General features: G+C 40.0%; 2 protein-coding genes across 8 annotated transcripts in view; one reads left to right on the top strand and one right to left on the bottom strand.

Moving 5' to 3' along the window:
• trip12 (thyroid hormone receptor interactor 12) overlaps nt 1–11,759 on the bottom strand; it is a 36,845-nt gene extending 25,086 nt beyond the window's left edge. For 2 of the 4 annotated variants that reach the window (XM_077566662.1, XM_077566659.1), the window contains exons 1-6: nt 11,608–11,759; nt 9,032–9,178; nt 7,538–7,663; nt 6,613–7,391; nt 3,066–3,171; nt 89–225 (exon numbers count right to left, since the gene is read on the bottom strand). In XM_077566662.1, the coding sequence (XP_077422788.1) occupies nt 89–225; nt 3,066–3,171; nt 6,613–7,391; nt 7,538–7,663; nt 9,032–9,129 (1,246 nt within the window). In that variant the 5' untranslated portion in view covers nt 9,130–9,178; nt 11,608–11,759. Of the gene's footprint in view, nt 1–88; nt 226–3,065; nt 3,172–6,612; nt 7,392–7,537; nt 7,664–9,031; nt 9,179–10,683; nt 10,871–11,071; nt 11,091–11,607 lie in introns of those variants that run through there. The other 2 variants (XM_077566661.1, XM_077566660.1) reach the window with 2 other exon arrangements.
• Nucleotides 11,644–24,611, top strand: zbtb38 (zinc finger and BTB domain containing 38). 4 transcript variants are annotated; one of them, XM_077566665.1, is made up of 5 exons: nt 11,751–11,798; nt 12,579–12,793; nt 13,324–13,482; nt 13,548–13,591; nt 19,018–24,611. In XM_077566665.1, the coding sequence occupies exon 5, from the start codon at nt 19,051–19,053 to the stop codon at nt 22,642–22,644; it is 3,594 nt and encodes a 1,197-aa protein (XP_077422791.1). In that variant the 5' UTR covers nt 11,751–11,798; nt 12,579–12,793; nt 13,324–13,482; nt 13,548–13,591; nt 19,018–19,050; the 3' UTR covers nt 22,645–24,611. The 4 variants fall into 4 exon arrangements, with proteins under 4 accessions (XP_077422790.1, XP_077422791.1, XP_077422789.1 ...); XM_077566664.1 differs by having other exon boundaries at nt 11,644–11,798; nt 12,702–12,793; nt 13,324–13,591; XM_077566663.1 differs by having other exon boundaries at nt 13,324–13,591.
• The last annotated feature ends 108 nt before the right edge of the window (nt 24,612–24,719 follow it).

Below are 24,719 nucleotides of genomic sequence, written 5' to 3' on the forward strand. Positions count from 1 at the left end.
TTAATTAATTTGTGAGAAATATACTTACTTTATTTCCAAGTTAAGTTTCTCAACGAAATTACTGTAAATGAAATGGTTAAATAAGTACCTGAGGCGCCCTGTGATGCCTCATCAGTGCGAGCGGCCGACGAGTTTGCCCCATCCTGGTTGTTGTCAGAGTCAGCCATTTTCTCCTGTCGGCGAGCGTCAGCTGCCCCACGCTTGCCCAGGCCTGAGCCCCGCCGACTGTAATAAGCAGAATAAATATGAGCCACCATAAAATGATTACACGTCTTTTATTGTCAAAGTCAAAATAGATACAGGATCACTTTTTAATGAGGAAATTTGATGCAGTTCTTGCTCAGGGTTGTGAATTTATGGTTGCAGTTTACATTGTGGCTTACTTGTAAGGTAAACAGTACAGCATGCAAGTAAAAGACGAGGGTGGGCAATCTCAAAAATTGAATATCACAATTTTTTTTAAATATAAAATCACAATTTCAATTACTTGACCACACTGATTGGCTGTCAAATAGGGGCAGGCTGCTTGGCTGTCTTTTTCAGTCAGTTGCAGAAAATGAGCTGACGGTCAAATTTTGCTGAAATGCTTTATGTTTACGATCAGACGATTCCACAGAAATGACATCATGAGCCCTGCATTTCGTCACACGATCTAATATCGTCATATTGCCCACCCCTAGGTGCATCTAAACATTTTTATTCATTCCTGGGGTGATTTCACAATCTCATCGCATTTTACACTTTGACAGTTTGTCCTACCCTAAGAAGACAGATTTAAGCGCATTTTCAAGCTAATTTTCTCTTCTAGCTCTAATATTGAGCAATTCTGAGTTTTCCTCTTCAATGTAATTAACCTGAAGTATATACAGTAACTGAGCTCAGCGCACTGCAGCCATTTAACTTTTTCACCACATGCTTTTATATATAGTTACTGTCGGGCCAAAACCTATACCCAAATTGGGTCAATTTCACATTTTATTTTTTATCAGTCCTCTCGTTGCTATTTATTTATATATTTTAACAAAATACTGACCAATGTTAAGTGTTGAAACGGGCTTGCCATCTTTGACGATGCAATGTTAATGGAGCCGTTTTTATGGTTAACCGAAAAAAAGGGATGTTTTGGAGGTGCCACTGGTGCCAGGATTACACTCCGACTCCAGTCATATGCAGTGAGGTCCGCAAGCAATGAGCAGAGGGGGGTGATGAGATGAAACCAACATGACCATATTTGCAAAGCAGAGTCATCACTAGAGCACATCACTACCATCCTTCGCACTCTGCACTGGCTCCCCATTCACGCCCGTATAGAATACAAGATTCTTCTAAATACCCATCACTGTCTGCACGGTGCGGCCCCCACCTATCTCACCAAACTACTCACACCACACACCTCTTCCCAGACCCGGTTAGGCCAACAGCGCCGTCTGTTCTCTGTACCGATATTCAGCATTTTGACGAATATCGGCATCGGCCATTTTGAAGAATCATGGCCGAAAAAAAAGTGTTAACTTCAGGTAACTGTTTTTTATTATTTTTTTATTTTTAGAGATGCTACTGACCCTGGGAACTCTCTGAACCTTCTGTTTTTGTTTGAAATTAAAACTAAGATAAGTAAAAATTTAATACTTCAGATATTTTTAAATACTTTATTTACTGTAGAAAACAATTATTTAAGTTTTTATTTAACTTTTGAAAACATGCTACTGCCCCTGGGAAATCTAAAAAAACATTTAGTTAGATTCTTAAAACAAAGATGTCTATTGGCTAAGATAACAAAAAATAAATACAAATAAATAAATAAAAACCTCCATTATTTTACAAACCCTAAAAGATACACTTCAGCTAAAGACGTGGTGTCATGGAGTGACAGACAATCAAATGCACTCCGTCACACAAGATTATTACAATACAAATGCAACCGGAGCACACAGTGAACAGATTTGTGGCCATAAACTTCTAGACAGATTGGCTGTTGTCAGCAAGATACGCCTTTAAAAAAATTAAATAAAATAAATAAATAAAAAAGTCTAAAATTAGCCACTGTATTACCGTATACCCTGGTAAAATGTGGAGATGGTAAAACAGTGTCAAAATTTATTAAAACTGCCCAACCCTACTCTTTACCAAGCCCAAGGGAACCGTTTTTAAGAACGGATGATGATATCAAGATGGCCTTGCCGTCAAATGTGCAGAGGATCCTGGAAGAATCCTTCCATTAGTGCATGAACGTGACGCAAAGAAGGTAAGGAGAGTGCATTTGACTCCAGGGGACTTTGACGGCAAAACTTGTATGGACAGTTTGTTAGTTTTCGAAATGTGTGTGTTTCACCACTACCAGGAACTTTTATTACAAACCAGCAAACTCTCTTTATACAGTTTATTTGATCTTTCTTAGCTAGACCATATGTGTTCAACTCCAAGCAAAAATAAAAAACATGATATTGGTTATGATAACAGCCATAGGTGATAATTGTGACCACAGCAAAGCTTGCTGTTCAATGGCTTCTCCTTGATTTTCTGACACACTATTTATGTTAAGTGTCTTACCAAACAATATGCTACTCGAGGTCATTCTGTTATAAACATAATAACTATTACAACTTTTTTACTGCAAGGCACATTTTTTTACATCTGCACTTGTTTTGCAGCATAACTATATTTGAAATTGATATAGCCTTTGATAACTTTTTTAAAGAGCAACATTTTATGTTTAACTTATTTTGGAATAATATCTTCTGTGTTTAGATTCACATTCATGTTAAAATAGTTTTATTCTGTTAAACTGCTGTTAAAGTTTGCTTTAAGTTTTGGCCCTATGTGCAATCGAGTTTGATACCCCTGAGCTAGAATATTATGTAAACATGGCCTTGGTGGCGAAAAAAGAAGACGAAGAAGAAGAAAAAAAAAGGGGGGGGGGGGCACCAAATCAAATGAATTAATAGAAAATCACATAACAGGACGTATAAAAGCTGTTAGGTCATATCCTCTGAATATAAAAGTGATGACATTAATTCAAACTATTTTTCTCCAGTCTAATTCAAGATGGAGGGAAATATATATACCTGGTGCTGGCACAGGAGCCCGTGGTCTTCTGACGTGTGCTCCGCCGAAAGCTGGGGAGCTCTGCTGGAGGAGACTCGCTGCGCTTTTTAGTGGATTCTCTCAAACCTTAGGTGAACAATGGGGACATTTAAAAACTAGTCACACACTATACACGCAGGGATTTAAAGACTTATATCAAGATTATAGCGATAGTACCACAAATGAAAATGTATTTACAGTGGGTAAAAGTCTCTATCAATGCCTGTACCATTGGCTTGACAGGCTAGCGGTATTAATAGAACCCATGGCACTATGACAGAGCACCCTTCATTGCTTGACCTTAGAGTCATACTTCACTTCTTCAAAAAGAAGATTAAACATTACATTATGATACCAAATTGTAAGGAATCAGACCATTTCTCCTTTGTGTCCTTTACTTTGCAAATGACAAATCGAAAATATCGCATGAACATGACATTACTCAAAACAAAATGCCTCCCAGAACTAGGCAAATAGGGATTTGCATTGGTTTACTTACCATTAATCTTGTCAATAGGCTACACTTAAACGTAACGGATGATGAGAGATGAACAAACTGTGAGAATTACAGTTCTAAACAGAGTGATGTGTCTCTGCCTGCCTACAAACATAACTGAGTCAACTGATAGGCTGATAACCAAGCCAACTTAGGAGGAGTCTACCTTATTGGGCCCAAAGCCCAAGACACTGAGGCCCCTTGGTAAGGACAGTGTGTGTGAGACCCAACAATCATTTTCACAGGTACTAGTACTATATTTCATGAGAAAACTGTTGTCTGATTGCCCTTGATACAGACTGCTTAGAACTTTGAAAATAACTTTCAAATATAGCAAAACCTTCCATACAGTAGCCTATTCCTTTAGGTAATAAATCAGAAGTTTGTTTGCAAGTACAAGGTCAAATGTTAGCATTCGAGGCAATTAAAGGGTAACAGTCAAGTACCGTATTTTCACGACTATAAGGCGCACTTTACAAAGTCTTAAATTTTCTCAAAAATCGACGGTGCGCCTAATAGTGAGGTGCGCCTTGTGTGTTGACCAAGGTCCAAAATCTGACTGTGTGGGAGGACTTCCCGCGACACATTGCTTAAATACAAGAAAGGCGGACCTGAGGACAGACATGAGAGCACAGAAGAGTCAACTTGGTGGCAAGGTCTCCAGCCCCTCCTCTCCTCACAAAAAAAGTTAATTCCAACATGCTGATATATATATTTATTGTCAAGCCACTACAACAAGCCTCAAAAGCAAATCAACTATTGGCTCAACTACCGTTGCTTCCTTTCCATCTGTTTCTAGTCATACATCACCTCTCTCTCCGACACATTATTTGGCCTCCAGAACTGCAGCCAACAACACTGCGTTGGCAATGGCATTATTACTTAAGCTACTCTATATCCCAAGAGGTGCACAAAGCTCCTCCTCTTATCTCCCAATGCCAAAAAAAATAATGCATTTGCGCTTTGGAGCCAGAAGGCCATTGTTCAAGTCCAGATGACGATAAATGTAGAAATGGCTACTAGCTGTTGGGAGAGACGCTAGTACTGGTATGTTTCCTGGCTACTCTCAAGGTGGCCTTGAGCAAGGCACTGTTAAAATAGGTGCAGCACTCTGTGTGCCTGTTTCAGTCTGACCTCTCTCCTTAAATGCTTGCTTGTGTGTGATTTGGTGGTGCTGTCCAACACAAATGATGCACAGTGTACACATTGAATTTCCTCTTGAGGCATTATAATGTGTGTGAAAAGTTCGATTAAAAATATTATATAGTTCAACTTCAACATGCCAACCACATCCCTGTGAGGAAAACCCCAGACCAGTCAAGTTAAAAACTATGAAAACCTCTCTCTCAAGTTTGGTCCGTCTGTGACTTTGTGGGAGGTGGCCAACTGACATCAGTGAGGTCATCTCGCAGAGCGAGGGACCTCAGCTTTCTGCAACATGAACATACACAGGAGACTGAAGTGTGATGATTACTCCCCAAGATAAACTATTCTCTCTACAGAGAACAAAACATTTATTACATCCACATGCAGTAGTATGGACAAGCAGAGCCTTCAAAACACTACTTACTCAAAGGTATCAAAAATCCTATTTGTGAATTGTTTAGGTTTACACAAAGTTTATGCAAAAGCGTCCCTGTCACTCTACACAGGACAAGGACATTGAAAACGGATGGAATGTGGAAGCCCAACATAAACTTGTTGCGACATACTGTATTAAGAAAAGAAGAAGCAAATTTGCCATCTCTGTTGCCTTATGTTATGGTGAGGCTCAAAGCTAGGGCAGATTTTTTTTTTTTCGGGGGGGATAATAGCGATTTTTCTGACAGCTAATGCGATTTTGATTCAATTTGCATTTTCTTCAAATCAAGCTACAAGCGCAATAGTCACAATGTACACTATCATTTACAAACATGACAGAAAATAACATTATACCATGAAAACATTAAGTTATAACTCTAATGCAAAGACACTAAAGAGGTTGTGTCCCTTTTCAAGGTTTTGAAAATGGTTCAAGTTAAGGCAAGACCAAGTGTACTTTATGCTACCTAGTGTACTTTATGTAATGAAATCAATTTAACAACAAAAAAACAGTCCCACAATGGAGACCTATTGTGGAGATTTCAGAGGTGAAAAAGGGTGCAAATAACATTGCTGATATTAGAACTTTTTAATTTAAATTTTGACCTCAAGCTTGTCAGCTGTTAGCATGTTCTGTTGTTCCTGCGTGTGCTAAAATGCTATCCCTCATCTTATTTTATGTCTCCATACAGATTAATTGCAATACAAATTTTCTGTTGGTAGCTGCTGGCTCTCCGCCTTAACACGTTTTTTAACAGGACTTCTGTCTACTGTACACCTAAGCACTTATTTTGGGTCTCTGCATTTCACATTAGCGATTAGCCATTAGCATGCTTAGCAACTTTTGGTGAAAGGGCTACTTGTTAGTGGGACAAGTTTGTCACCACAGAGGAGACAGAGTATCCGCACCATGCAAGCTCATTGCTGCTAATATGTACAAATTTACATTATAACCATCCGTGCTGCCGCGGAGCCTCGCTTTCTCAAGAAGCTGCGATAGAAAAGACTTCAAGGTGAATTAGTGACATGATGTAGACTATTTTTTTTAACCATTTTAAAGAAGGCTAGTGTGTGTGCGTGTGTGTGTGTGCGTGTGCGTGTGTGTGTGTGTGTGTATACACACACACTGCGGCATGCAGCTGATTGATGAGCTTAGGGGGTAAGAACCCCTTAAAAAAAAAACAACTTTGATTGATCTTAAAATCGTGTTGTCTGAGATTGGTATTTCGGTCCCAAAACAATAAATCGTTCAGCCCTAGTCAAAACTCTTACTTCCATGACAGTGCTGCAAAGAAAGACAGCCAGGTTTTGTTACTTTATACATGCACTTAGGAAATATATCAAGGCATTACGGTGGACATCGAGTTGGACCGGTCCTTAACATTAGACATACCCTTGCAAAGAACTTCGAGTTCTGTATCATCATTAGCATTTCAAGAATAGTCACTCACGTGCTAGTTTAGCTTGTAATCCAGACGGTCCTGGTTTGGATGTCTCAGTTTTGGACGATCCAGTTAGAGACAGTTTGGGTTTTGGCAGGTTGACTTTTGGGTTGAAGCGTGTCGCCCACTCAAACTTTGAAGAGCTGGACTTGGCCTGCTCCTTGTCACGGGTACTACGGCGAGGAGAGGGGCTTGAGGCGGAACGAGAGCGACGTGCCTTAGACTGGTCTTTGCCTTGTTTAACTCGGGCACCTGGCGTCGTAGCACTGTTTGTGCCTGTAGTGGAAGAGGAGGAAGAAGTTGAGGCAGAAGAGGAGGAGTCTGTCACGTTGCTGCACCCAGCTTTGGCTGAGGCGGCCGATTTAGACGCCAGCTTGGTGGGTTTAACAGTTCTGCCCTCGGTACGATTGGGGAGGGACACGGTGGTGCTACTTAGACCAGGGTGAGAATCCGCTTTCTTCCGTTTCTGGACCGGTGAGGCCCCAGCGGCCCCACTTTTTTTACTTTGTCCTCTACCTGATGATGCAGGTGCTTCTGGAGCAAGTGGCCTCTTCTTAGCAGGGCCTTTCCTGGTCTCTGAGGTGCTATCTCTGGGTAAGGATAGGGATTTGGGCTTTTTTGATGGTGTCGGTCCTAAGGTGCTAATTTGGTCTGGAGCTTCACTTCGCTTAAGTCCTCGGGTGCCTTCGCTCTTAGACTGGTGGCTCTGTCTCTCTTGTTCAGATGTCCCTGCAGCTTCTGGGTCGTCTTGCAATACAAAGGATGCCACAGACAAAGCAAGTCCGCCTCTGCAAAGTTATAAGCGAAAACAACAAAATGTGATCTAAGAACCCAGGTGCTCACAAATGCCGTATGACACTCTTAGAATAAAACATACACTATATGTTCAAACAAACTCAAGCAATGTAGTACCAAGCAAGTAGAGGACGGGTACCTTTTTGAGCTGTGCCCTCTGGTCTGGCCAGTGGCTGAACTGCTTGTGGCTTTGGAAGCCTTAGATATAGGCTTTCTACTTTCAGGTGGAGAATTTGCTTTTGGTTTGACCTGCTCTGACTGCAACCTGGAAGAGGTTGAAAATTCAAGTTCAAGGAAGAGTGCAGGTGTTAAGCCACATTGAAGATCACATTTAATAAAAACAAATCATTTTTGCCAACTGCCTTCAAGCATTAGCTCTGACATGCGTTGCAAACAAAACAAACTGTATCAGTCCAATTCTGGAAATTATACAAGTAGAGTGGAACCTCTAATGTTGAACACTTATATTTTCTGGCAAGCTGCTCAACCTCTTTTTTCATATGTTAATTTTTTAAAACAAAGGAAACAATGAAAACAAAAAACAATTGTAGAGTCAAAATGCGGCCACCAACCTTTATAAAACTGAAAGCTACTTTTTGGATCCTGATTAATGCAAAGGGCTAGCAGTTTGACACAGACTTTTGAAATAGTACATTTGCTCAAACTATAATTATGTCTTAATTAATAAGGAACCAGGTAAACATCATATTCAACAGTATTTCTATAAATCTCGCATTTTCAAAAAAACAATTCTACAACACTTCTATTATCAGAATAGGAACACAAACTACGCATATTGGTGACCCCTGATGTCAAATTAAAAAGTGTTAAGTAACATAACACTCCCCTTGACCATCATTGGCTGCATACCGTCAGAACATTTTGCAACTCTGTGTATTTGTGAGCCATCCATCCTTTTTGTCGGTGGTAGACAAAAGTAAAGAAATGTAAAACTCTGTAGCTAAAATTATATGAGATTGGCACTAGCCAGGTGGGCATTGCAGAAGCGAATTTGAACTTGTCTGTAATGACTGCCGTGAACTCTGCTGAACACTAGCACAGTGTGCAGGGATCTGCCGCAAGCTTTCCTCAGTGGACTGGTCTCCTCTCAGCCACTGCTTTTGCAGTGATTCCAAATTTGAATTGCAGTTGCACAATGTGGTGAAGTCGCGAATTATAGCCCGTCAAAATGCACAGCTTTCACACAGGCGAAAAGACAAAGACGTCTACCTACACAGTGTTTTACAACAATACTTAATCGAATGTACCTGCAGACGAACAACCGAAGCGTGTAATAAAAACGATAAAAAATAATTATTCTTCCAATTACGAAGGGTTTGGTGAATGCACGTATTAAACTATGGGTTTTGAACATCCAACACGGTTAAGAACCACTACTTTAGATGCGTAATGAGATCCTTAGCTTAAGATATCCTGTTCAAACTCCATGTTTTTGGGTGACTTGAGTGGTTTACTTTTTCAGAAAATTGTGGTAGAACTAAAGATCATGACATTCAACTTTGAGGTTCCATTTCAGGTACTTAGAAAAAGAAACATCAATTCAAGTTACATATTCATTAAATGAGACACGAGTTAACAAAAAGTATAATGATCTGTTCACAACAAAACTGACCTTCCTGCGACAGTGTGGTCTTGTGGCTGGGCCGCAGCAGTGTTCCTCTGTGAACGGCGCAGTGACCCCCCTGGATTGGAATTAGGCCGGTTGGACATTGGCACCTCTCTCCTGAAGGGACATACCCTTTCTAGATACTACCATTCACTGAAATTAAAGAGAATTAGAGAAAATAATCTGCATTAGAATATTTATGTTACTGTAATACTACAACTGTAGATTATGAACTGGCATTCGACAAGTACTGGGGAAATCAATTACCACTTGACTATGATTAGTAATTACTAGTAGGTTTCATTTTATTCAGGGCAGTGCAACCATTATGGTATTATGTTAATTAAATTATGTTAATTAATCAAATGGGTTACTGTTTTAGCACTCAAGATAATTCTATGGTTCTTTTATTTTTAATCTTAATAGTTGGGCCCATTTGGTAAGAATTTACATAAATGGCTTATATTCATGAATAAATAGATGCAGATTTACATTTACAGAGAATAACTCATTAATAAACTTGATTGTCTTATATATAAAAACCTAAATTATATCAGAGCCAACAATGACATCTGCCTCTTCAAAGTAATGCTAAAATTGATGTGATCAGTATTGTAAGAGATTCAATCAAAGGTATAGGTTTCACGTGTTTCATGTTTTGAACACGCACACGGTATCAACTGATACAAAAAACACATCTCTAAACTTTAACAACCCTTTTAGACAATAAACACCATTTTTCAAAGGAAAGAATCATGAAATAAGTGGTCATAAAAATACGCCATAGTTAGTAAGCTCACAGGGCCGTTTTTAGGCCCTCACTGACAGTGCATCCTGGTCTTTGTTTATTCGTCGATTCGGATGGACCACGCTCATCTTTTCTGCAAAGTTGTAACGTTGTCGGCAACACGAATCAAACCGGAGTTAACTCTGATACGCCAGTAACAAAACACAACGGAGCCTATTTGTTGAAGCCCTGATAATAGATGTCTGACTTACTGACGTAGTGCTCTACAGTCACCGACTAGCATGTTAAGCTAGCACCTTAAATTTACCACGCAATTCGTTCCTTTCGTACAATGTGAGGAATCACGTTAACCCCAAACTGAAACTGGTTAACGATTGGACTGGCGATTATTGGGGCACGTTGTTACAAAAAAACGCATATCGACACTCAATCGGCTAAAGTATAGCAGCTAATGGAGCAATGGGTTGATTAAATGCGTAGTTGGCGTACCGGTGTGTCAACCTTTCACGCTCAACCTCTCGGATAAACTCACTTATCAGGTTCTTTATTATTATTTTTTTCGTATAAACTACGTCGTCCGTGCCATTAAATGTACATTTCAAGTATTGTCAAGACTTAGGCCCTCTCGACGGGACATGCATTCGATCGCCAAACAATCTGGTTAGCTTCACATATCGAACACGGCAGCATCGAAGGCGATTAATGACACACAGCTAGCGAGCGAGCTACAATCAAACAAGCGCCAGCTAACTTGTTCTATCGACTGTCGTGACAATTCTGGTCTCTATGCTCCGGCTAACAGCTATAACAGTCACCGCGCAACTTTAGCTTACATGGCGTGCTATTGTATGTGATGATCAAATCAACCACAAAAAAAACAGTCTAATTACAGTACTAAGAAGTCTGTTACCAGGCATTCCAGCATCTCTTCCGCCAGTGTCGATCCGAACGTAGAACTCCCAAGTATAGCTAACTAAGGTTAGCAAGCTAAGGACCACTAATGTTTTCCGAGCTGACAGAAGGCCAATGTCCTACTCTCAGTGACGCCAACTCGCGTTTGCCTTTAATGTTTCAGAGCAGACATAAGTCGACCTATCACGCGACGTGTTAGTATTGTAACTTATGCGGCTAATATTTAAGACCGCTGTCCAGTGTCAACACAAAATTTAAGCCCTTTAGCACTAACGTCCAGACTTGTGAACGCATTATTCGAAAGCTAACGCTAGCTTAGCCAAATACGATGGCAAACGCTTCCAATTTGTTTACTTGCAACCAGTAGGCTGACATAGATGGCTTACCATCGTTTTCTAATAACTAATATAGCTGCTCAGTTCAAAATAAAATACCGAACTTAACATCGAATGAAGTACAACAGAAAAGTCGCGTGCGGTGGTTAAGGCTGAACGTTGACAAACCAAACAAGAGGGTTACAGCTACCAGCTATCACTGGCACATAAGCTAATTTATATTAGCATGCCCTGTTGTCGCTAGCTTGCTTTTTTTGTGTCAGCTGGACGAGATGTGATTCTCTTAACTGCGGATTCACTGCACCAATCAAATGATGTACACTAGACAGTAACTGAGTCGTACTGAACTAAGTGTACAGGCTCGTTTTAAGGTGGTATCCCCCAACACGTCCACGTAAGCTAGCAAAACGAAATGGCCTCTGATATCTTTTAGACACAAAAACAGGACAACACAGACGGGATTCGAGACCTTAGACAAAGCGTAGAACATTATTTCCTCCTATCAATTTCGATTGTGGATATTTTCGACAGTTCTTAAGTGACCCCAGTGTCACTGAAAACCGATGCATTTCTCTTAATGGTGTTACCTATTTCTTCCAGTGTTGCAGTTGTAACAGACAGTGCACCAGCTCCTGTATTTTCTCTCTCTCGGTCCCTCTCTAGCCCTTGCTGCTTGTTCCACATCAGCTGAGAGACCAACAACTGTGATATACATCCGCGTGATTCATCCGCGCAGGGACTAGATTCTTCTGACGTTAGCTTCCGCTTTTAGCCGCAGGTAGGATATATACTTACATATGATTTACATTATCAATCATCCTCTGGCCCGTGTTCCTTGTATGTTTTGACTTTGTAATCTGCAAATATAATGTAAATGTAACCTCTGCGTTACGTAATAAACTCTGAATAGCTGATTGAAATAGTGAAGTTCGTTCTTTTTATATGCTCCCAGCGATGCCAGCGTAAATCACACACTGATAAGTGTTTTCAATGAAAACCGCATTGACGTTGTCACAACTTTTCAGTATGGCAAGTGGCAACGTAAAATGGCTGCCCTCTGGCTTCACCCAGTCCGTGATCAGTGTTCGTGAATTGGACCTCTTCTTTTTCTAATCGTTAATTTTTATTTTAGATAACAAAAAACAACAACAACAAAGGATGCACGTCACATAACCCTCGTCATTTTAATATATTTCTACAAATAATGGCATTAGTTTTAATCTATATAAAAACTTCACACACAGTATTCATGACATTTTGTCAAGCGCAGCATTCATTATTAGAATTGACTTTTAAGACAAGACTCGAATGTGCTAATGGGGAGGTGATTCTGCCACTTATCATAGATGGTGAATTATTTAAATATTTGATTTAAAAAAAACAAATAATCGAGAGACATTATTCAATCCGTTACAAATGCTGAAATGATTCTAAACATTTTTTTTTATCAAACATTTTAAATAAAATTGGCGCACTTGCTTCCCAGTTTACGTTCGTCAGTAAACAGCTCTTGCGATCTCTGCTGGAAGTAATCGGCACTGCGGTCTCATTCTCCCAGGCAGCCAGCAGAGGACGCAACACGGCAAAGAAAACTACCCGCCCGTCAGATGCCGCGAGGAGGCGGGTGTTCAAGTATGTAACGTGTGCAAAACAAGTGCTGTCATTTTGTTTCTCATTTCAGGCCTAAAGACTACTACACATTTCAGACACATCAGACAAAAATATACATCACCCGAAACCTGCGCGGGCAAGCAACGGTACCGGAAGACAGAGGTAAGCCTGTGCAATATTTTTTTCTTTGTTTCTACAAGATACTCTTATCGCCAGTTTAACAGATGGTACAAAAAACGCCTGTCAATCTAAACATCCTTATGATTAGGTAAGGCATGTACTTGTTTTATAACTTCCATTGTGTAGTGTTATACCTAATGAGCAAGATGATGTCATTTTACAGTGTAGAGTACAGTATGTCTAAATATAGCAAGCACATCAAGTGTCAAGTTATGCTAGCTATAGCCTGCTATGTTGGAATGATTGCTCTGACATGACCACACAGAATTTGACTGGAAGGTATTGGTCTATGATTAGACTCTAAACACCGGATACTGTCTTCTCAGCTGCCCTGCCGATGACAAAAAAATATGTTCATTACATAACAATAAAGATCTGTGTGCCACAGCACTTCCTGAATACCACAGAAGTAACTAGGCCTCAATCTGAGGCATAATGGTGGCCTCGTCTATGTATTTGCTGGAATGGCATCGTAAAGTACTGCTTGGTTTTTTTCTCCTCCTCATCCACAGCGTCAAGCTTGTCTTTGTGGGTCAGTGATGCAACCAGAGTGACGCAGCAGTGGCTGCAGCTTTCACAAGGCTACTAACTATACATGGCAATGCAAGAATCATGGATCGTGTGCCAGCAGTTTGTCCCACAGACAGCTACTAGACAACAGGGAAGGAAAGGTGATTGTGAACGCTTGATCCAGAGCAAAGCCAGAACAAGAATTTAGTGGTCTGAAACTCCACAGGGATTTCCAAGGCAGCACATTCAAGAATTTCTCTGCACCTTTGGGTAAGCAGTTCGTGCAGTGTGCATGTTTTGGTGGCATGGAAGATCCCAGGGATGCGTGTGAAGATGAAGGCCCAGCCGCCCAACCCTAAATGCTTTTTCAAACATATCCTGCTCCCTGGCTCAAATAGAGTAGACTTCTAGTATCATAAAAAAAAATACAGACCACACATTATTGGTGTTGGAGTAAATTAATTATTAATTTAAGAAACCCTGTTGAGCAGCCTTTCTCAAATAAATGCTGTAAAAAAAAAAAAAACAGTTAAGTGAAAATAAACGTCTTCTAAATTTGACACACCACTGAGAAGAGTGCTGTAAACAGCCCTGCCTAATTTGAATAATTAAAAAAAGAAGAAATCACCCAGTGTTTAAAATGAGGATTGGAAAATCAAGCTATTCTTGATGCTCTTGAATAAATGCTGTAGGCATGTATGTATGCTTTATTTTCTGATACCACACCCCTCTCAACTGTCAACCAAATGCCAGTACTATGACCTGGGAACACAAATGCTACTTTGTTTAGCATCTTTCTTCAGCCTACACATAACTACATGTTTGAGTCTAGAAAATATACATGCTTAAAGCCTCGAATGGCTGGAATATACCCCACTGGGTTGTCGCAGGCTTTTCTACACCAGGGACAAGCGGTCAGGGCAGGCAGATCCTCCCTGTCCCCACCCCTCCATGTGAAGAGTAATAATAATTATTATTATTAATATAATGATAATAATAATAATAGAAGATTACATTGTTACCAATTTTAGTTATCTGGTCCGTGCTTAACATATATTTTTCTGGGGGGTCCATTTTTTTTAGTCCTTTCCTGCAGGTCATTCACTCTCTCTCCCCCATTTCCTGTCAATACTCAGCTGTCCTATCAATTAAAGGCTAAAACCAAAACAAAAAATAAATAGCTGAAATTGCGCATTTGCGGTTAACATACATGGTGCAAGAAGAGAACAGAGGCATTGCACTTAGAGTGCCTCCTGTTAGTTAGCGGATGCCTACGCGCAAGAGACATTGTTTGCATTTATATTATGTGTTTTATCACACATGTACTGCACACGCTGATATTCAATAGTCTGGATAATATAACGTGTGAAATATTTAGTCTTTCTGTAGGACAGAAAAGTGAGTGGGCGTTGGAGTTAAGAAAGTAAATTGCCATTGCAAGCAACAACAACAAACTTGACCTTTTTAGATTCTTTTGCTTTTCTTGTAGCACATTGTTGAAGTGTTGAAATGATTGAAGTATAATTAACCCACTAAGCCCTAAGCTATTTTTCAGGCTTTTGCTTGAAAATTACATACCCAAAATAAAAAGAGGATATCTCTGCAACCACAAGGTCTATTTGAATAATTCTTGTGTTATAATAAAGGGAACACTTGTGAGATTTGTTCAGATGTATATGTTCCTGGTTAAAAGTAAATGAAGATGGCACACTGCACACATTTGGAAAAAAACACACAAAAACATTTGTATTTTGCATAAAGTAGCACAGCGGGAGAGCTGAGTTATTTAATTGTGTGGCGGGTGCAGTACCGATTTCTATATTTGATAATTAAATTAGTTGGCGTTTGAGCTGTGTTTGGGGCATGTAAAATGGCTTCTATATTCTTGTAGGCCCCGGTTCTGCAGTTTAATTTGATGTGTGACATCATTATATTGTTTCATGATTAGGGCATTGTTTCACACAATTTCTTCTTCAAAGTCTGAGAGGACCCAATTGGGGGGCTCTCGGGCTTAAAGGGCTACAAGCTTTGAAAAAAGGTGTTTCATTAAAAGTCAAAATTGAAATAAAGGCTAATCTTTTATTTTGGATTCATATTTTTATATCCGACTCCAGGGGAGTCAAAGCCTCACCAGTCATAAACCTCACCACACATCACTGTTCTACACCATGACAACAAGGTTCTCTAACAGGCACACGTGCAACCCCTACTAACTAGTGGTGTTTAAAGGTCAAATATAGTATTCTGAGGACAGTTACTTATTTGACTTAATTTACACACCTGAAAAACAGGTTTGCATCCATTCATCCTGCCACTTGCCTCATGTAAATTCTACTTAAGTTTGTAACTTGATGCAGATTCCAGTGAGGTCTTCATTGCACAATACCATTTTGGCTATGGACAATTCTGAGCTTATGTCACAAGTCAAAATAGCGGCCTTATCTGGTGAAATGACGCTCTCTGCTCATTGAAAAGCATTGGACTTTGGATGGTAGTAATGTGATTTGTGAGTATTATTTTGACTTCAAAATGTGATGACATGTTGTTTGACTACTACAACAATCTCCCTGTTTTGTATGATAGTCACAGGCAAAAGCAATACAATACGTCGTTTGTTTTCACCATGTAAAGGAAGCGTAGCATTGCTGACATACCAGAAATGTTCTGAATTGTCCATATATAGCTCTACTTTCCTCGGTTTAAGGTTAATTTTTCCCACTTATATGACAGGAAACAACAAAACCTACATTTCATCGAGCAAATCAGTCCATATGATACACACTAACAATAACAATAGAGGAGAACAAGAGTCTTGTTTATTTACTTCATGGTATGTGACTGGCTACTTTAAAAAGACAAATTTCACTAGAAAACGGACCACTGCAGCAAAGTGTAAACTGTAAAATATAATACAGCTGTTTCAAAAGCTACGCCAGGTTAAGTTAACATTCGCATGTGTTTATTGTTGTCATTTCTAGCAGTGGATTCACAAATGTTAAAATGACCAGGCAATGACAAATCTGTTAGACCAATTAGCAAGTAGCAGTGGTTAACAGTATGGTGTCGGCACATTTGGAACCTCGGCTAGATTTGGAATACTACTTTGTAACACCAGGTTATGCCACTGTAAAAGCACCACTAGCAAGTAGAGCCGTGGTGAAGTGAGTAGCTAGCTACCAATGCCATGCGGTGAAAAGCACAAACTCGTGTACCGTCTGCTCCTCTGTTTGGTTAGAGTTTGGTTGGCTGTATTTACTTGTATGATACATCAGTAATTTCTGAATGTATGAGTTTGGGTGATCAGTCTCTGTTTGACACATGCTGGTTTCATTTTATGTCCAGTAGATCTGAAAAGGTCAGAGTTGCTCTTAGTCATCTTGATTAGATGAAATACAATGTCATGTGACACCCCCTCCCACACCGAGTTGTGGAAATAAAATTCCTGTTTTCATCCTCAGAGGCTCAGAGAGCCATAGTAGGTTCAGCTTCAGCCCCTCCCCCCTCGTCTGCAGTGCTGACGCATCTGCTGCTTGTGCATCAATCAACAGTCTCTATGTCGGCAAATATCACGCCAGTATCAGAACTGTTTTACCTGAAGCATTCAGTTGTCATGCTCATCGAAATTGTCAGCAAAAACATTTGGAGCAGTCTGTTCTTTGCTTGTAGTAACAGAAATTAGGAATACTGTTGCCGCCATCTTCTCTCCGGTTCTGCATTGGCAACCACTGCCTCTGTATAAGCACAGGCAAAGGGAGGGCTTGTGTGTAATATATTGTTACACTGGGTGAGACAGTGCATGAAATAATGCGCAATATTATTTTTTCCCAGCATTGGCTTGCAACCGAATAGCTGGTGTGGTATTTGTGGGGGATTAAAGAAGCGTTTATGTATAGCAGAGGACTCGTGCTCTTGTTTTGGGCACCGAGCTCGTGTGATGTAGCGCCCAGCAACACTCAGTTCTCGACAACCTTGTGCTATGCTTGATAAAAGTTGCCGTTTCCTGCATGCCGGTTGCCCAGCTAGCACAAAGGCGAGCCCATCCTCCAGTATAGCTACACACTGCGGAAGGACAGAAGAGGGACAGCCCGAGAAGAGAAAAGCAGGGCAGAGCCACTTTTGGACTTAGGCTGCACAGATAGAGGCGAAGGACAAGAAAGCTGGAGGAGTCATCATCACACAGAAAAGGAAAGGAGCAAAGATGTTTGAAAAGACTCTGCTTTTTACAGCACCGCTGTTCACCAACTAGAAAAATAAGACTTCAGTCTTATTTTCGCTAGACCGTTTCTTCTTGTAAAGTAGGCTTGAAATGCATAGAAAACTGACAACGCGTTGCCCTCCATCATTTTCTCTGACTTGCTAAGGTATGTTTTGCATGATTGATCTTAGTTTACATTTGTTATTGAGGCACACTTTCGAGGTGTATGGCATTTGTTTAGTTAGTGTTTTTAGCTGTTTTGTTTGAGAAGACAGTATATACTGTAGACACTTCTTAGTTTGAGGTGGAGTGGATTTTATATTTCCCTTGAGCATTCAAATGTAGTTAGGTGTTGTGAACTTATGAGCTCAACCTGTGTGAACAAAGATTTGTATACAACCTTTTTTTTTTCATTAAGCAAGGTATGGCAACCTTAAAATGTCAAGGTGAAAATTGTCAAGAGCAGACACATGCTATATCACACATGGTGCATCACACGCTGTGACGCCGTTTAGTAGAATGTCTGTTGCAGATAAAATAAGAAATCCAAACTTCAGGCAGAGACGAAGATTGTATTGAACTCTGAGTTGAGGGTCCTCAAAACAACATATTTGTGGGCAAAATTGACAACAATAAATCACAGTGTTGCTTGCAATCCAGCATCATCCCAATACCGTGCAATAGTAGGTTGCCATAACAACAAAGGCCTTTTGGAGAAAGTGGACAAGGAAGCTGGCTGGTTGTATTTTCAGCAATATGGGTGTTTAAAAATGGTGGCCATATTGTATTTCTTGCGCTGTTAGAATTTTTATATTAACAATATAATGTCGCAATATTTTACTTATCAAAGTCTTCAAGTTAAAACAAAATGTAATACAGTAGGTACACGTGACTGTGATGATCAAGTTGGTTGCCTAAAAGAAAGCAATCCAAGTGAGATATGCCAAATGAGGCAGTAGGACTCAGACCAGTGTCACTGACATGGGTTGGCCACATAGTAACAGCTTCATGCTGTGATGAATCCTCTTTTAAAGCCACAGTGAAGCAACTGCAACTTCCTTTGTCTTCATACAAATTCTGCTTTGCAATCAGTTCCACAAATTTACACGGTGAAAAGTGGTTATAGAGCACAACCATTATTTTTAAAACTAGGTCACAACCATGCTTTGATTTGTTGATTTATCGCTGGAGTTTTTAAATTATTTAAATTACATAAAAATTCTAAATCTATCCAACACAAGCTGTATCAAGATTTATATATGAAAACAAATAAAGGAGACCAAATGTCACTTGTGCTAAATAGGAATAGTGTATGGCCATTAGAAAGAGTCAATGATTTACATAAGAATGTTGACATGCTGGCACAGATCTGTCCGGTTGTTACTGCCATCTAAGTGTTGTGATATGAGCAAAATGTTGTCAAGGGTCTTTATATTGTTGTGAATTTATGTTTTCATATTTAATTTGTAGCACTAATGTAAATTGTTCTTCTTTTTTTTAGATGGCTGGGATTTGTTGCCTCAGTTAGAACCCGATGGATAGTTTCCACCCTCACGCCGTGCTCAGCAAGCTCAATGAGCAACGCTCACAAGGTCTTTTCTGTGATGTTACTATTGTAGTGGAGGATGTAAAGTTCCGTGCCCACAAGAACATCCTGGCAGCTTGCAGTGGCTACTTCAAGAATGCTCTGACAAACGACACATGGAGTTCTAGCCGCGTGCTGGAACTGATGGACCTTAAGTCTGAAGTTTTTGCCTGCGTCCTCAACTTTATCTACTCCTCAAAGGTGACATTGTCTTGTGCCGAGGAACAGAAGGAGCTAATAGCAGCAGGGAAAAGTCTTGGTATTCCCTTTTTAGAGAAGCTTGCAGGGAAAGAGAAACATGACAAGAATCTAAACCACCCGGACTGTGTCAAGTCCACAGACTGGAGCACAGCTAGTGTGCTGAAAAAAACCAAGAAGGAGGCCACCAGACCTGAGGAGACTGATGGTACTAGAGGACCACGAATCACCAATGCCTTCTCTATCACTCAGGTGTGTCCTGGGAACAATCCATTCACCCCACTGGAAGAGGGTAGGCAGTCACCAGATGAGGGCTATCTCCCAGCAAGTTGCCCAATATCCTCCTGCCTTGATGGGATCAATGAAACAACCCACACATTCTTAGACCACTCATATGCTGTGAACCAAGTACCAGAAGAAAAAGGTCATATGACTCAATGGGACAGCAAGAAGGTGTCTAAGTCAGCAGCATTACAACCAAAGCAAAGTACTTACCGGAATTCAGGCCCACTCAAAAAGCGCCACGGGCTTAGAGGTGATTTCTTTCAAGATGCATTTCCAACACATACTGAACCACACACAGAAAAAAATAATACGTTAACTCCAATAGTAGCCGAGGGAGCGACTTCAGCACATCCACCCTTTCCACAGAATGAGCAAGACGACCCCATTGATGCACATGCTCCTTTTTCCAACAGCCATATCCAGTTAGCTTCAAGTCCTTTGACACTTCCTCCTCAATCAGAGGACAACCTCTCAATCTATGGATGTAAACGCTGTCCAGAGATATTTAGAAGTGAATCTCTCCTGGCAATTCACTCCAAGGTACATAAAAAGTGTTTTGGTGGTCATTTGTTTTGCAAGTTTTGTGACAAAAAATTTATCCATCTGAAACGGCTGCGCAACCATGAGCAAAACTGTCCTAAGGCTGTGAGGGGAAAGCCTGAACAAGATTCCAGTGACGTGACTGTCAAAGAAGGGGATGTCGATTCAGTTAGCATTTTGAGCGAGGAGACCATCAAAATGGAGTATTCTCCTGATAACCATCCCGTGACTGACCCCCTTCTTGTAAATCAATTAGAGACCCCAAAAGATGAAAATAAAAAAAGGTCAGGTGGCAGTCAGAGAAGATACCACTGCAGTGTATGTAAACGAGTGTATATAACACTTTCCAGTCTGAAGCGGCACGAAAATGTACATTCCTGGCAGAGGGCTTATCCCTGTCATTACTGTAATAAAGTGTTTGCATTAGCAGAGTACCGTACCAAGCATGAAATCTGGCATACAGGCGAACGCCGTTACCAGTGTATTTTCTGCCTGGAAACATTTATGACATATTATATCTTAAAAAACCATCAGAAGTCTTTTCACGGGATTGATCCCACACTAGCCATTAAGCGGAAATCTGCCAATGGTGGTCTGAAAGCTAGTGTTTATCCAATTAAGCTGTACAGGCTTCTGCCTATGAAATTTAGGAAACGACGATATAAGACATACAGTCAGACATATTCGGAAGGTGATGAAACAGACTATCAAGGCCCACTTGACAGCAATCCTCCCTGCTCTCAGTTTGAGGGAAATAGTCTGAGCAGCTGCCCCGACGGCGGTTCATTGCCTTTGACTTTCATGGCAACAACAACGATGGTGGCTCCTGTCATGCCCCGCATCAACTTTGACAAGCGCTGTCAAAAAGATATCGACCAAAGTTTGCACCATAGCTATCAGCAGAGAGCAACGGGGAAAGATGCTGAGCATAGTTCAAATTTAATTGACTTTGACTGTGCGCTCCCTAAATCTAACCCAGAGAATTGCCATGTTGATAATAAAGGTAGCCCTCTTAATGTAATTAACTCACATCACATGAGTCAAAATGTGACATTCCTAAACTCACTGACAACTGTTGAAAAGCTCAGTGAGTTATCTGCTTCTGCAAAAAGAGTTGAGAAAATGACAAAGGAAATGCTTGAGTCGAATACTGAGAAAGTGAGTCTGGATAAAACTGCGGGGTCAAAGACACAAACCTATTTTGCTAAACCTGTGTGCCCGGGTCCATCTGCAGATGGTAATGCAATACCATTATGCCAGATAACTGTAAAAATAGGTGATGAAGCCATCATCCGCCGCAGAATCAAAGGGTCCAAGCTCTTCCCAAGAAGGAAAAAGAGAGAAATGCGAAAACTGGGGGAGGAGGAGAGCCAAAGTCGACTCCATCTGGATGACAAGTTGGAAAGCCACAGGCTCCGCTTCAGACCAGACCTTTCAGCTTTAATATCTGAAACTCGTGAGGATCCCAATGATTGTGACAAGGCTGATGAGCTTTGGCGTCCCTACTATTCTTACAAAGCTAAAAAGAAGAGAAAGAAGCTGAGATTCAAGCACAGGCGAGCTTTGTTTCAAGAGTACAACGAGACGGTTAGAACTGACACCGGTGCCAGTGAGGCTCAATTGGACAGTTTGCAAACAGGAGACAGTATCTCAGGTGGGGGGGATGTGAAACGTAGTCTTCACAGGAGCTGTAGCCCAAGGACAACCTACAACTGTGACATTTGTGACAGCACTTTTATCACTGAGACGGGTTTAAAAGCACACATTATTGGTTGTCACCCATATTTCTGTCGCACTTGTGGTAAACAGGGCCCCCCAGGGGAGACACCTAATGGCAACGATTACATTTGCAACAGTTGTATGGAAAGTGGCTCATGCTTTGATAATTCAAGCTGGAGCTCCAACCCAGAGAAGAAGTTCCGCTGTTCCTTCTGTCCCCAGCGGTTTCTCTACCTTGCCACCAAAAGGAGCCATGAGAAAAAGCACCAGGAGACAGCTGGAAGTAGTTACAGCATCCAACCATGTTTGGAATACTTGGATAACTTCAGTGCGGAAAACAAAAAAGACTGCATCAAAACAGAGGAGGATGACAATCAAGAAAGTTCTGATGTGCAATGTGAGGAAGGAGGTCATTTCCCTATTAAGAAGCCTAAAACTGAGGATACCCCAGAGTTAATGACTTTGACTCCACATCAGGACATTACATACACAAACATTAAAAGTTCTTCATCTCCCCAGACTGAGGCACCGCTCACTTTGACATCACCCTCAAAAAAACATAAAATGAAGCATAAAATAAATAAAAAAATCAAACCACCACATTCTTTAGATCTAGCTTTAAAATCACACGCTCAAAATAGAGATGCTAATAGGCACAAGGACAGTTTGGAAATCTGCAGCGTAAATGATCACGACAAGTCCAGTAAACTGTCTACAAAGAATGCATTGGACTTAAAAGACAACCACATTTCTGCACAAAAGCCAGAGAAAAGGGTGTGTAAAGACGAAACATTTTTCTAAAGCCCTTTAACCATGGACATCTACAGACGGTGAGAAAAGGAATTCAGTTTTAGACACTGCTGTGAAAAGTAAATGTAATAAACTACCGTAAGTTGTAACGTCTGCAGCAGAGCTTAACAAAATGCTTCTAAAGAACGCACTGAATATTAAGGTCTAACTTCTGCTGGAATTGTATCCTGTAGTCAAAAAAGAGTGACTTTATAATGTACAAAGTAATTTATATAGGTTGTGAAGACCTTTTGACAGACTTTATTCTATTGTTTATGTGTCACTTTTAAAGGAGATAATGCGAGCTAGCTGGAAGACTCCCAAAAATGAGCTTTTTCCCGAAAGTAGGTTGAAATGGTGTTTTTGAAAAGGTTTTCTATTTGTGGAGACGAATTGGATCCATTTAAAATTTGACGGCAATGTTTAAGTGTATGTGGGGAAACCCATTGTCAAATTTGTTGGACTCTCATGCCATTATAAATGAACATAGTGGGTTGCACTTTATACTCTCATACTCTGTTACAACTTACAATAATTTAATTACAAACCAATGGAATATGCAGTAATCCTTTTGGTTTTGAAGACACAGCACCGTTAAATTACTAAATTTGTTGTTTGTTATAATAATTATATAAACAATATAACATTTTAATAAAAATATTCATGTACATCCTGTTGTCTGTTTGCTGAGTTACAGAAATCAAATGATTTCTCATTGTTTAGTAATCACTGACCAATGTCATATATTAATTGAAAGAAGAAATCTTTACAAAAGTATTGTAAGTAACCTCCCAAATATAAAGGTGGTTACCAACTCCTTTTGGTAAGCAAAATCCGAAAGGTTAATTCCCCTCATCCCTTCTGCCTTGGAAAAAAAAATCTCCATATGTCATGACTTCCATTCCACATTTGCTTGTGACACAACAGGTAAATTACTGGTATACATACTTGTTTGTTTAATATGGAATAATAGCAACTTTGATATGAGATTGGGGCACAAGCCAAAGCGGATCCCACTGAATTTGTTGACAGATCTTTAAAAAAAAAAAAAAAAAGACATGCCAGTCAACAGTAATGGTGTTTGAAACACTGCTGCCACATTGCCTCCACTTCAGCCTTGCACCTCACAAGAACAAAACACTGGTGTTTACTTGCAATAAGTTACAGTGGGCGTTTTTGTATACCATACTAACTTGGTGCACTCAAGTAGTGGTGTCGATCTTTAATACAGTATTACAATCTCCTTGTTAAGTTTGTTGCACTTTAGGTCTTATATCCGGCCTCCCTTTTTGTAAGCAGACTAATTTAAAATGTAGTTGTAGCTTCCTATATTATTCATTAAAGTTGACCTTGTTCTTTTCATGCTTATATTAGTTTAATAAAATTTGATGCTTGCTTTCCTTTTTTTTGGTGGGATTTGATGTAATAGACTATTATCATGTTCTTGTCCTTATGAAGGTTTGCTGTACACGTTATGATTTTTTTTTTTTTTAGATCATTTACAGTAGTGAATTATTGTGGAACAGCTTTAGAAGTCACACAAAAACCTGGAGGTCCAACATCATGCCTGTCCTGCAAGATGTTTGACATTTATGGGGGATGGGTCGACAGAATTGTAACTTTTTTTCTTCTTTTTCTGCAGAGGAGGAAGAGTATATGTTAATAACGATACAACAGGAAATTGAACTTGATGCGATGTAGCAGCAGCAAAGCAGCAAATGCAGTTCTGTAATCTGTGCATACGTCTCTGTCCTGACTACTTACTACAATTTGGCTAAATGTACAAAAATAAAAGACTACAACAACTAATACAAGATGTGTATGTAGTCGTGGAGTCACAGAAGGAAACATTTTCCCTCTGCATGTTAGTCACTGTGTCCTGACATGCAGATTCAAAAGGTATTGATTATATATTTTTCTTTTTTGTAAGAATTTCCTATAAAACTGGTTAACAGAAAATAAAGCTTTTTATGATGGCAGAGATTGTTTGCATTCACGTTATTTTCTATAGGGAACATTTTTAAGATCTAGACATCATGAAAGGGGAAATTGGTAATTTTGACAGTTCCAATACACAACTTTAAGCT

This window comes from Vanacampus margaritifer, chromosome 5 (assembly GCF_051991255.1).
Source record: "Vanacampus margaritifer isolate UIUO_Vmar chromosome 5, RoL_Vmar_1.0, whole genome shotgun sequence".
In the NCBI taxonomy this organism is placed as follows: domain Eukaryota; kingdom Metazoa; phylum Chordata; class Actinopteri; order Syngnathiformes; family Syngnathidae; genus Vanacampus; species Vanacampus margaritifer.